We start from the raw sequence: 14,329 nt of genomic DNA, 5'->3' as shown, positions 1-14,329 counted from the left end.
TCAGAGTCACTCTGGTAATTGCCGTTACATGTTGGAATTGTCTTCTTTCCTTGGTCATGGGGAGTTAAGTCAGTCTGTTCACATCTTCCCCGAAACAGATTCAAGTGAGCACCCTTTTGTCAAAGACTCGTGGTGTAGGGTTCAGGTAAGAGGTTCGGATATTCTTTGTTCATGAGTCGATGTGTCAGCAAAGAAACCTCAGGGACATGTTTCTGTCTGTGTGTGTGCAAGTGTGTAAGAGTGTCAATGTGTAAAATAGCATGAGGTCATTCAAAGTGTTTGATCAAAGTTTAAGATGAAGATTCGGTGGTTCAGACTAGTGTGTAGCTGTTCCTCCATCCAGTTCCAGTCCTCAGACCTTGGCTTCCAGCAGCTCCAAGAAGAGTTTGTGCATTGGGACTTTGCCATCCTGCTTGATGCTGTAGAAGTGCTGCACAGCCTTGGTGGAGGTCTGGCGGAGCAGGGGGAGGGTCATGAGCAGCTTGCCTGCTCGGCGGGGATCCTCCTGGTGCTGGGAAGCTTCATAGTCCTGCAGGGCCTCGTGGAGCACATCCTGGAGCTTCTGCACTGCATCCACATCCTCAATATGCATGGAGTCTAAAGGAAGAAGACAGATCATGTGAGAACATTAAAACGGAAATGTTTGATAGAAAAACAGGAACTATGGTTCTATCTGCCACTGATGTTGTAAAAATATTTGTAAGGACTTCTAAAAATGTGCCCAGCTTCCTATTGTGCACCAGATCCTGCATGTTGTGCTGTCCTGTTGTCCTGTGTGTGTCAGGCCCTTGTCCCCTCTGCCTGCTGTGTTATTGAGCCAGTCCAGTACTGAAGGATTTAATCCAAAATCTGGAATGATCTGGGGATACTCCCAGGAAACATACTTTTAGTAATAAAATTCTATAAACGTTCATCTTAGTGTTTAAAGCAAAATGCAACACACTTTTATTCACATTTTAATGTCAATCACTGTGAAACACTTCATGTGCAAATGTTACTTTTATTAGGAACACCATAAAATCACCAGTTTAATGCTGTTCCTTAATTCAAAGAGGCACTAATCATTTCTGTTTAACGTAGAAACTTAAAGAAAAAACATTTTTCTTCCATCCCTGCTCCTCTCTGAGTCCTTAAGTTGTGGACCAGTGGGTGTGATAAATGGACAGATGAAGAGCAGAGTGGGTGGAGAAAAAAATAGACTGGAAGAATGATGAAGAGATGCTGCAACAATGTAAGAGTTTGTGTGTGCAGAAGTGCTCAGTAGCACACTTATGTGATCTCTCTGAGTGGGTATATAAGGTGATTTTCAGCACGTAAGGATGAGAATGTCCCTTAGACATAATGCTCCGTATTGCCCCCTAGGGAGGCAAAGTCTTAATGTGAGCTGGCCTTTAGCTCTCAATCTTCGATCAATGCCACCAATCAATGACTACATGCATGTTAAATAATAATCACAAGACAACTATCAATAGCTAAAAGCCTCCACCATCTCTACCTACACCTACACACACACACACACACACACACACTGAACAGATCTAAAGCAATGAGATCTGCAGTACAGGTGGATGCGTATACACTGATATTGCCAAAGTATTTCATACTATATATATATATATATATATATATACATATATACACATTAATTTGAGCACACAATGGGAGACTGCAGTCTGATGCATGTACTCTATATAAACATCTAAACTACATGGAGCTCTGACATAACACTCTATATGCAACTTTAGTATAACCCTTTATCACCATGCTACTTCACTACACTAAACTATCTTCTACTCCTCTTTTATAACATAAGGCAGGACAAATACCTGAACCAAGTACTTCTGATCTAGTTCGGGTATGGCACAAAACTCTCAGGGGCTTACACAGGCTTGTAGGAGGGTAAATACAAAAAAAAAAACAACAAAAAAAAACCAAATGGTGTAGAAACTATGTGGAGTCTTAAGCATACATCAGTGTGGAGGACCAAACCAGTTTGTGGGCTGGATTCTGCTGGGATCAATAGAAAACAAAGCTTTCCACTACAAATCTACTGTTCTGGATTTTTTCAGACTTGATACTACCTTGTAGTAATCTGTAATTACGTTTCCTTTTTGTTTGCACATGAAGCATACAAGATGTAACGTATGAGCCACGTTAAATGCTTCCTGCGTACAACATAAATTACAGTTTTGCACATGTTTGTGTATCCTTGGCAATAATTTTAGAACCATGCATTTTACTATTCTATATTTGTTTTTTAATTAACAAGAAACACACCACTGCTTCTTGTGAAAAATGAACGAGTACTAACACTAATACTAACACTGTCAGGTTCCATGAAAATACAATTCCCCCTTTTCTCTTCAGTGTTTGAGTTAAAGTGAAAACTTTCCTGAAAAGTAGCCAGCAGTGATGCGGCTCAGGTTAAAGTAAAGTTTAATTACATTTACTATATTTGTGATCAGTATTGTGCTTAAGCTGATAAACATGGTTTCTGCCTGTGCTGTGACCCCCTGCACACTCCCCAGAAAAACAGCAGACGTTAATGAGTGCAAGAAGCTGTTAAAACACACGTTAACATTGAACTCACACACATAAATGAGTGCAAACACAAGTAGGCACACACACACACACACACACACACACACATACACACACACACACACATACACATACTCACACACACACACACACACACATGTGTTCCCTCTTTCCCATGGCTAGTTTAGCTTTCTTTACATGAGGGGCACGTTTGCTAACATTTCTTAAGGCTTGGCTTCATTAATGCAGACGATTAGCATCCTGTGAATTAATTAGTGTCAGTGCCCTTCAAAATGCTAATGCTAGCATTCTGTTGTCTTTAAGCACATTTAGAGTCTGAGCCTTGATACAAACTTCTTACTGTATCTGTGCATCAGCTGTTTTCATTTCCGCTTGTAAGAATAAAGATTTAAAACAAGTTTGACATTACCTGTCATTTTAATTGTAACCAGGTGGATCATTGATTTGTCAGTTGGTCTTTTTTTGAACAGTTTTTCATTTCGAAGAATATAAAACTACAATAATTGACTATTTTGACCCTTTTAATGTTAAAACAAAAGGATAATTATATGTTAATAAGGGTTGCTTATTGAGAAAAAAGTACATTTTCAGCATGTTCACTTATTATGTTCCCGCCAGGTATATGTGTCAATGTCCTTATAAGTAGCTGTAAAAGTCTTCTCTCTCTATTGTTGTTCAATCCAAACTGACACCCCATTTAAAACAGTCTGATCACGTGACCACCAATTGGATTTCATGCATTGAAAAGCCATTTTTAGTCCATGATCAAATTTCTTTTAGAACACATGCTGCACACACTTAGTGGTGTAAGACTTAAACATCTGGTGTTCTTTTACTGAACATGCATACCCCTATGGTCTTATAATTTCTGTCCTAATGTGGCGACTACATGAAATGGGTCTACAAGATACGTCCCGTGGCTGTGTGTAAGCTATCAGTGCTGAGCTTTTATATGGCTAAATATGCAACTTTTTCCTGTATGTGCTGAAGGATAGGTAATCAACAGAGAGAGAACTTCAGAGAGTCTTAGAGCACATTTATGAAACTTTGGTGTGTTAATCTGATACTCATAATAACAAAAGTCATTAGGCTGTTTACATCATCACTTGAATAATCCAATAACTTCAGATATTGGACAATGATCTGATTTCTGATATATGCATGTAATTGGGCTGACAAGAGGAGGTGAATTTAAACTTTAAATTGGAGTCATTATTTCTATATTTTTTCATAAAGATACAAAAAAAAATAAGAATGTCGGGTCCAGGATTTTTTTTATTTGAAGATTTGCTGTTTATATTTTGTTTAAAAGGCTGTCGTTACTTTTGGACTTTGTAACTTCTGTAGAAATTCTGCAAATAAGTCAATACTAAATATAAAAGAAAATCACATGCAGGACAAGTTAAATGATGTTTTTGAAAAGTGAAAGACAAATCTTAACATTTGCTGTAAAAAATCTGTTTTGGAATACACAAAAACTGTAAAAAATATATAAATTTTGCAATTTTGAGTTCTTTCAAAATTCTGTGTAGAAGTGTATAAACCATCAATTTTGTTATTTCAAGGTTTAGGAGATCTTCCTTTGATTATATCTGCTTCTTTTAGCCAGAGGAAACGTGCAGTCAGAAAAATACATCTAGGTGCACACAGACAGGGGGAAGAGACTGAGTGTAATACAGTACAAAGCCTGTGATAACAATATAACAATATTTTTGCATGGCTATAAAAGTTCCAAACTCTTTGTGTATTACAAAATTACATGTATATCAAGGCGATTAAACTGGTATTTTTTTTAGGGAAAATGTTGTATGTTTATGTGTGAGTGTTGACAGCGTAGAGAGCAGAGTAAAAGGCCGCTCCCTCCCCATTCACAGCTCGCTTATTGCATTCTCTCATTTAAACACATTGTATTGACAACTCCCCCCTTGTAATTAAAGAGTACTGAAGAGCTGGCCGGCATCCAAGACAAAGTTCAAAAGACGGGTCATGAGAGGAAGAAGGAGTGTGTGTGTGAGGTAATGTGTGTGTGTCAGTCAGCTGTCGATGCAGCTGGACACATCAGAGAGGAGGCTGTATCGACAGATTTTGGGATCTAATGATTTCACCTTATTTAACAGGCATCTGAAGAGACGACTATGCTAATTGTAAAAGGGATTGCCACTTTGTTTGGGGGTGGGATTCAGATTGAACATGATTGTGCTCGTTTGGACTGCACCGCTCCGCTTGTATGCATGCATAAAATATTTGTAGGCATGTTTTACAACCTGAAACTATTAAATTATGATGAGACAACTGTGCGACGCTTGAACAGTGAAAGTGGGAAGCTTGACAACTGCTTGTGTGGTAAGAAGGAAAAAAAATTGCCCTGTGTGTAAATATGCATCGTGTCGCAGAAGTGTTAGCGTGCGTGTTGGGATGCAGACTACTGAAATCAGTCCTCTGATGGTTCAGCTTAAATGAGCCCCATGGGACGAGAGATTCCTAGGATTAACTCTCCTCTACAAGTCAAACACAAATGTGCAGACAGACAAAAACAGCTGAGAGAAGAGTTTCAAACCTGAGTTAGCCAAAGCAATGGCTTTGAGAGTTACAAACTCCTCCTTCTCCAGTTTCATAGACTTGTATTTTTTGACCAGCTGAAGGATGGCATTGTTCAGGTCCAGAAGTCCAGCTAGTTTTGACTGGTCCTCGTCCATTATGTAATCCTCAGCGTACACCAGCTAAACAGAGGTAAACAGGGACAGTGAAAAAAAAAGTAAAATATGCTTTTTTACACCTGTTTCATGAAGGCATAAGATAAGACATGTGACACTTACCTTGTCTTCAAAAGATAGTGAGCGGTACACAACACGTAAGATCAATATCTCCATCCATGCACTCTGCAGTAGACTCATCTGGTCTGCCAGAGACAGCGTGGAGAAACCTGGGGAAGATTGAGACACAGAAGAAGAGAGACAAGAAAAGATGGTTTATAAATGGATCAGTGTCTTAACAGCAGTGCTCAGTAGTACATTTAGGACCAGATCTACCAAGATCCCCATTTATATGCCGTAATTTGCATCCACAAGCCAGAATTTTGCGCTTCTGGCTGAACTATGGTTTGTGGGTGATTTAATAAGAGTGACTGAGTAAATGGGTGGCAGGTGCAAACCTGATGCAGACAACCTATTTAAATGAAGGTTTTCACATTTTGTGGTTTGCAGCAAGGCAAGTTTGGAGAGAAAACATGACCTACAGCAGAGAAATCTGACTGCCACACAAAGAAATGCAGTATGGAAGCAAATTTATGAAAACGTTGATGTAGCCGGTAAATCGATGCAAATATGGGATGAAGTAAAAATATGGAGTAAAAAGACTGTAGAAGGTGAACAAAAGAAATAGCCTACTGGCTTAAATAAAACTTCTGCAAATAGAACAGATGAGGGTGTAGGGTATAAACGTTATGCACTGTCACCTTAAAGAAAAAGAAAAAAAGAAACATGATTAAATATGACTCAGTCTTTTATTTCTAATGTAGGCCTAAACAAGCTCCACATGGGAGCAATAATTTGCTCCTATTTCTTTGCACCTCTAAAAGTAGCAACCCTCAGAGTGCGCAGTTCGTTAAACAGTTTATACATAGTTTTTAGTGTGCAATGAATTTTAGTCCAGGGAAACCTTTAGTAGATCCAGTCCATGGTGTGGTACAAACAGCATCTCTTTACGAAAGGAAACACCAACATGTCATGTTGAAAAATAGAAAGTGCATGGTGATTTTTTTTTTCTTTTTTTAGCATATAATTTTTTTTAAGTGATATTTTTTTATTGATGACCCAAGTTTCTCTTCAGCAGCCATACTTGTCAGGACAAAAATGAGCGTTTAAAAGTAAAACTTGAAAGCAAGCAAGAAAAAGAAAATAAAGGTTGTTTTGAAGCCAGTGTGAGGGTCAAGATCGACTCCCTTCCTCTCCCAGGCTTCATCCATCCACTTGACCACAGTCTACCTCCTCCTCCCCTTCTTTTTCCTCCTCCTCCTCCTTCTCTGCCCCTCTCCCCTGTGCCCAAGGCTATTCTCTGGGGACGGCAGGCCTTATCTCCCCCTGCCACAACCTCAATGGATCAATGCCGGCCATCGCTGCTGTGCTTCTCAAAAACACACACTAATTGCTGCTATGGCCTCAAAACTGCCAGTTTCTTTGGTGTCAGTCCGTCTCTTTCCCCAGTCTCCAACTATGTCTTTTTATCTGCTTGTGTCTGTCCATAATTCACCATCTGTGTCTCTGATCATTGCCCCATCCTGATGCATCATGACCCACGTGTCCCGTCTGTAAGGTCTTTCTGCTTCACATTTTTTGCGCACTTCTTTTTGATCATTACATCTCCTCTTCCTTTATGCCCTTTTGATTATTTTCTTACTTAAGTGCACTCGGCTCTCACTTATACAAGAGACTAGACTTTTGTCTGTCTTTCTCATTCTGCCTCTTTAATGGAACACCTGCCCACTCACACCTCTCCTCACAGCTGTCCTCTCCTCACACACCTGTCCATTCACACCTGCCTGTCTGCCTGTGTGCGCGTTTTTGTGAGTGCAAGCTTTCACCGGGAATGCAAAGACAGTAGGCCATGCGAGCACACCTGTCAGACCTCACTGCAGCGCTCCAGTTTTTGTGCTTGTGTGTGCGTAGCTGAGAGGAGCGTCCTGCCAGGAGAAGCAGGCAGATGAGGAGGAAGATATTTCTCCAGCAACATCTGCTGCGGCGTACCTCCTCTTGAGATGCTAGGTGTGCACTGAAGTGCATGTTGTGGAGTTTGTGTGCGTGCGTGTGTGTTAGGGGCCCTTATCTCACAGTGCGTTGATGGGTAATGGCAGGCGTCTCATTATGTGCAGGTTGCAGGCTATTGTTGTTTGTAATGTGCTCTAATTCATTCTATCTACAACTGTTAACATCTTCAACACGCACACACAAAGATAGACATTACTGCACACACATACACAGATACAATGCCACTTATGCATAGACATAAGTGAACTGGAACACGCTGGAATGGTTCCAAATGTGTATGATTAATACACACACGCACACAGCACAGTGAAGGGAGCAGTATCGTTGCCAACTGGCAGTGTCTTCTTCTACTTAATGAAATCATCAGAAGGGATTAGAGGTGAATTTCTTAAGGGGGTCTTTGTGCACCCACACATACGCACATGTACACACACATCTCATTCACAGAGGCAGATGTCTTTAGGGGGTCCTTAGGACTTCACCACTCATTGTGGGCAGGGGAAATATACGCTGGCATTGCTAAAATTAACACACATGCACTTATTGAATCTGTTCAACCCTGGGGTTAAATGAAGAGAGGAAGACATGAGTGAGGGGTTAATATCATTTAATGGTGTCACTGGTTGAGTTTTTTAACTTGTCTGTGTGTATGTGTGTGTGTGTGTGTGTGTGTGTGTGTGTGTGTGTGTGTGTGTGTGTGTGTGTGTGTGTGTGTGTGTTTTCAGCATTCAACCTTTGGGAACAGAACTGAGCGTTCAATCATTTACACACATCCCTCTGGTAGAATCTAACATTAGGCCAAACAGGGAACCCACAGCTATAGAAGTTGGCAAATGCACACAACTGCAAGTAGGCATTACATACCTCCAACAGGAACACTGTATGTACTATTTACTATCAGAGCATGTTTGCTTAACACTGACTGGGTGCATTTCTTGCCAGTATCTTTTTATATTCCCTACACTAGGTGCCAAAACTGAAATGGGATTGGTCTGAGAACTCAGGAAAGTTGGAGAACTTAGCCCAGTTCTTTGCAACAAACTTTATGGTATTAATTCTTTGTATTATAACAGGTGATATTATGGGGTGGGAAAGGAGTAAACAAAAAACAAACAAAAAAAAAAAATCCTGTAGCACTTCATGGAAGGATCTGTGTCCAAGTGGACAGTCCACTAGCATCTTCCTACGATGTCCTCCACTGTTTGATTTTGTGCTTGTGCTGGTCTCACTCATATGTAAGTCGCTTTGGATAAAAACCTCTGCTAAATGACTGTGGAATAGAATAGAATAGAATAAATAAGAGAGTGACGGAAAGTAAAAATTAAAATAAAAAGGTTTATAGGGACTCAAGAGTGTGGGGCTAAAGTTTAAAAAAAAAGAAACAACAAAATAAGTGTGAGATGAGGGAGGGGGGGGGGGGGGGGGGGGGGGGGGTATAACGAGTCCTGTGAATGAAGATCCTGCAACCCATTCCAGTGGCACCTTGCCTGACTCCTGCTGCATGTGATATATATTTCTGAGATCTTTTATGACATTTTATGGTGAAAACTTCGCTATTTTTTTTATTAGCTTTTTTTCCCCACTTTTGGTAAAATGTGGAAAAGAACTACTGAAGTGTCAAACCATCATGATGCATCAGTGCCTTACTTCAAGGTGCTGAAGAGCATTTCTCATGCAGGTTTCAGACACAAAACAGGCTTTGACCAAACTGCTAGTCTTTAGTGCCCCTGTAATGAGAACATTTTGGTGCACATGCACTGCTGCACCCGCACAATAACACCCAAAATAACCCACTCTAAATATCAAAACAGTTACTGCATGACAAGCTTGTTTTTTAATAAAAGAGTCTGTACACAGAGTCATCGCCAAACGTCTCCCTAATTACGAATAAAGTGCAGTTATCTATGTCCATACATGCATACACACATACCACACACACACACCTACACACACAGAAAACCAATAATTAAAACTCTGGTAATTAATTTATTGAGCTGAAAGTGCAGCTTTTCTTATTGAGGCACATCAATGATTTTTATCAGAATGAGGTCTGTGTATGTAGGTGTGTTAAGGTGTCTGTGTGTGTGTGTGTGTGTGTGTGTGTGTGTGTGTGTGTTAGAGACCAGAATAAACATACCTGTGCTGTAAGAATGCTGATCTGATATTTTATTAGTACTTTTGTATTTGAATACATTCCTATGCACGTGTTTTCATGGATTTCTACATGTATGTCTCTGTGTGTGTGTGTGTGTGTATTTTTACCTCTCCCCTCCCCACTAGCCTGTCTGCACCATTCAGCCATCCAATGCCTCTTATCTGTCTGATTAATAGGCGGCCGGCTTCAGGACAAATTAATTAACAGATAACGCCATCTCCCCCTTCTTCCCTTCCTCCCTTCCTCCCCTCCTTCTCATGAAGCGATCAATACAACAGAAGAAAAGAAACATCAATGGGAATTTAGTGCTGATGATGGAGAGAGAGAAGTATTGATGGAGAGAGGGAATATAAGAGAGTGAAACGGAGGAGAGAAGAAAGTAAAAGAGGGAGAGGTGTTGGGAGGAGAGGCAATGGTGGAGGTGGGAGGGGTGCAGACCTTTCTTTCATACCTGTGATTTCACTTGACAAAAGAAGGTTCCCTATTTAGTTCTAATTACATTTCCTTTCTGCCCATTGTTGATAAGGCATCTCATACTGTGTGAAGAAGTAGAAGTATGTTGGTGAGGATGTTCTGTCGCTTGTTTGTTACTTGCGGTGGAGTTAAATTTCCTCAACTGTATTTGGATTATTTGTAATTAAAATTTATTTAAAACATTTGCTTAAAAAACAATCACATTAACTACATAGCGTAATTACTGGAAAGATAGTTACACTTTTGAAAAAGTAGGTTTTAGGTGTATATTTTCTGGGTTTTCAGGAAATGCAAGCAGAAGTATCTGAAGTGGGAAAGTTCCTTGAGAAAATCAAACCATTTGATTACAGACAGTTTGTATGGTACCTTTTATTTTCAACACGTTTCCTGAAAGAACAAGACACTGAAGTATCAGTAAAGACACATATGGACAATGTGAGTGTATAATGTATGCCAGTGTGTGTGTGTGTGTACCATACACTGTGTGACAGAAAGAGGCTACAGTGCAGTCATGCAAACTTAACCTTTGCTGCTTGCTCGTGTTCTCTTTCTCTTTTCTTTTCCCTTTTCTCCATCAGATACTCACATAAAAACAAATACGCACAAAAACACAAACACACGTCGATTCCCCAGCCACCCTGCGGCCTGTTTGTCTGCCAAATGAGTCCTGACTGCACGTTTACACCCGAGACCGCACAACAGTCTGGCACAGACACACACACACCTACAGGATAGCCCTCTCTCACGCTCCAGTTGCTCCACAGATGCACATGAACACACATATCCAGGAGCCCTATACTTGTTTTTGTGTGGTTACAGGGCAAATAGGAACCGGCGAGATGCAACGGTAATGCTTATGAGTACCTGCGTACATGTGAATGCATACTGTTGGCGTGCATTTGTGAAGGTATTTGCACATGCACACCGTTCTGTGTGACTTTGTAAGATAGTGGGCTTGTTGGTGAAATAACTGTTGCATCAATAAAGTCTACTGTGTGTGTGTGTGTGTGTGTGTGTGTGTGTGTATTAATGTGACAGGTGTGAAAACTGGTTGCGATGGTGATATGGTCCCAGTTATTAACACATGACTTGTCTTCACAGTCTGCAAGTCAAGTTGGACCCTAAATTTTAGGGTATTTCAAACATTCTAAGATGTTTATCTGGCCAAGCTATTCTCATGCAAAATCCTGCACACTTAACTTGTTTTCCATGGTTGGGAGGTTTTTTTTTGTTTTTTTTTTCATTTGTTTTTATTAAACTTTAACCACTTTTATTCACTGTTAATAACACATGAATAAAAATACTGAGAAACTGGAAACTTCAGAAGGTGTGCACATGGCCAACATGCTATCCAGGCAAGAAACAGGTCAAATTAGTGCTACTGGGCTAAATCTGATCTGAATGAGCCAACTACCAACTTAATCCCAGTGTGGGACCAAGTTTTGCTTAAAAATAGGCCAACATTTACAGAGACACGGTTAATGTCATGTGTATCACAGAGATAGAAATTCGCTAGACAAAGATTATTCTTTATCTTTAATTCAAAGGATGAAGATGGATGGTAGTAATTCATGCATTTAACTTAATAATGTAGTTATTATATTTTATTTGCTCACTTTGCTAACTGGATGATAATAACCACAAAACTTAAAAAATAAAAATGTAAAGTGAGCACAAACACGGCTTTCCAACTGCAAGCCGAGACATAATCTTTCACAAGTTTTCTTGAGGCATTATCTGATTACACCAACAGATAATGTTAAAAATACAGCTCCTCTACAGATTTTTGTAGAGCTTAAACCTGTTGAAGAGATTCTGTCTCTACCTCCGACACCTCACTCTGCTCTGTAGCACTTGGAATTGGCCAAATGACAAACATGACAAGAAACTTCTCAGTGTGTCTAAACAATATTGCAGCAGAGGTTCATTGGCTTATCAAATTATTTCTGCACTGAAGTTTGAAGAATATGCTTCAAGTGTTTCAGAAATGTCATTAAATAAAGTAAAAATACATACGATTTAACACATTTAGTAACCAAAGATGTTTATCCTGGTGCAGGGTGGCTAAACCTCATCACTCACAGACAGGTAAAAACAAACAGCCAGTGATGCGGTGCTGTTGGAGTTAAAGGAAGGGTAGGAGATATTTTTCAGAAGCATTTTTTTCTACTATATTGGTTAAAATCTAAACGTAGCCAGTTAATTAAATACTCTAATACTAAACTCAAAAATACTAAACTAAATAAAACTTCACTAATTGTTTTAACCAATACGATGGTGATATGTCTATTAAGCTTAACTGCCATTTGACCCCCCCCCCCCCCCCCCCCCCCCCCTTCAACCCCTCTGCGTGCTCCTCTTCATACACGATTCATGTTCCCTCAGAGGCTTATGGCACTTGTAAAGGCAATGAGTGAGAGACAGAGCTTGGCTCAATCTACTCTAAATTTTAAGGCTGCAAATTCTTCAGTATCTTCATAAATCAGGAGGATAAAGTTACTTTTGGTAGATTATCCTCACTGTTATGACAAAGTACCATATGCCAAAAAACATCGTCTCACATTAAGATTTTGTGAAATTCAGAATTTAGAATGGTTCAAGTAATAACTTTTGTTTATGCATTGAAAAAATAATGCATTATTTCCACAGGTTGATCTTTACGTTAACTTAATTTTGACAGCACTGATTAAAACTTCGTTCAAAGAAATAAAAAAAGAAAAGAAAGTAGGATATGTAGATTTAACACTGACATAGCCCCCTGAAAAAATTTTGGGGTGACATTGAGGATCGGGATCCCCCATTTTGGGAAAGGCTGGTTTCACGTAACACCCAGTAACTTCTGTGCTGATCAGACCCCCCCCGCCACCCAGAAGTGACAAACAAGTGAGTGGACGTGTGTGAGAAGCAACAGATGAGAGCGACTGGAGGAAAAGGTGGCAGGTAACTTATTTAGTTTCTTATGTTATCAACACAAAGTGCAAATATAGTAGTAATATAAACACTATGAACAGTAGCAGATTACAGTTTTGGATATAAGGGGCCAGATTCAAAACTTTTGGGGCTGATGATCTGGAAAAATCAGAAACCATGAGTGTGGTAAAAAATCCAACAACGCTACAACAGCACAGCATATAGAAGCAGAGTTAAAGTAAGGCAAGGCAAGTTTATTTGTATAGCACCTTTCACAGAAGACAATTCAAAGACAATTTAAAGTAGTTCGATATTTACAGAGAAAGAGCTGGTTTTTCTCAGTCATTCCACAAAATCTAACAGTATTAAACTACCACAACTTATTGTGGGATTTTAAAAGAGGAAACCAAAACAGTGACTGAGAACATTGGATTGTCTGTGTTCAGCATGTGCACGTATTGTGTTCTGCAGGAGACAGATTTAAGTCTACTGGCCCACTGAGATAGAGATTGCATGAGGACACGTGAAGTTTCCAACAGTTACCAGAACATCGCTGGCCTGCGAGGATGTGTGTGTGTGTGTGTGTGTGTGTGTGTGTGTGTGTGTGTGTGTGTGTGTGTGTGTGTTTGCTCTGTATGCACACTGCGCTACTGTATGTGGCTCTGATGCTCTGTCTCATTCCACTTTCTGTGTGTGTTTGTGTTTAAATGTGTGCACACTGTTGCATGCTGTGCAATGCAAGTGCTCCCTTGTGGTGCTTTGTGGGTGTGTGTTTGTGCATGTGTGTGTGCACACATCTCAAACTGTTCTGTACCATACGGCCAGACGCTGGCCAAAATGAACACGGACCCCCTGTGATGGCTTTGGCCAGGCTGAAACAACACACACAAGATATATGCACACAGAAAGCAAACTGGCAAATACTGTCTCTATCACACACACACACGCACGCACACACATCCACCAGCTGACCCAATTACACAGGGATGCGCAACGAGATGGAAACAAATCTACCCAGAGAACCAGTTAATTTAGAAGAGCTTAAAGACACACACACAGAACACACACTCAACCACACACACATAAGTGTAGCCACTTAGATGATAAAACACATCGTGTTAGGGACTGATTCTGCATAAAAGTGCTAAACATGAACCAGGTTCCACATTTAACTGCTAAAACCATTTCAGTGTTACCACAAAACTTTTTCAATGGGGTGTATGTTGGTGTGTGATAAATAGAAAGTCTTTTTTTTCCAGAAAGCTCTACCACCTTCTGTATTCTGGCTTTTGTTTGCCTGTAGCCTCACTTGCTCCGTCGGCCTGACTTGATCTACCATCAAATTTATCTTCAGTTCAAGATGCAGTCAAACGTTTAGGATTTCATGACATCAAACGAGATCAGAGGCCACGATTCTGCTCAAATATACAAAACAAGTGAATCTAAGCTGTGCAGGAGGCGTGAC

At 40.1% G+C, this 14,329-nt stretch overlaps 1 protein-coding gene across 4 annotated transcripts in view; it reads right to left on the bottom strand.

Annotated features, from left to right (window-relative positions):
- Positions 1 to 352: 352 nt before the first annotated feature.
- The window catches only part of esrrga (estrogen-related receptor gamma a), a gene marked incomplete at both ends in the record, with an annotated part of 45,655 nt that continues 31,678 nt past the window's right edge, over positions 353 to 14,329 (bottom strand). For all 4 annotated transcript variants that reach the window (XM_079246135.1, XM_079246134.1, XM_079246136.1 and 1 more), the window contains 3 exons: positions 353 to 597; positions 5,120 to 5,282; positions 5,379 to 5,485. In XM_079246135.1, the coding sequence (XP_079102261.1) occupies positions 353 to 597; positions 5,120 to 5,282; positions 5,379 to 5,485 (515 nt within the window). The remainder of the gene's footprint in view (positions 598 to 5,119; positions 5,283 to 5,378; positions 5,486 to 14,329) is intronic.

The sequence above is a fragment of the Telmatherina bonti genome (assembly GCF_933228915.1).
Source record: "Telmatherina bonti genome assembly, chromosome: 1".
Taxonomy (NCBI): Eukaryota; Metazoa; Chordata; class Actinopteri; order Atheriniformes; family Telmatherinidae; genus Telmatherina; species Telmatherina bonti.
This window is presented reverse-complemented; position numbering and strand designations above follow the sequence as displayed.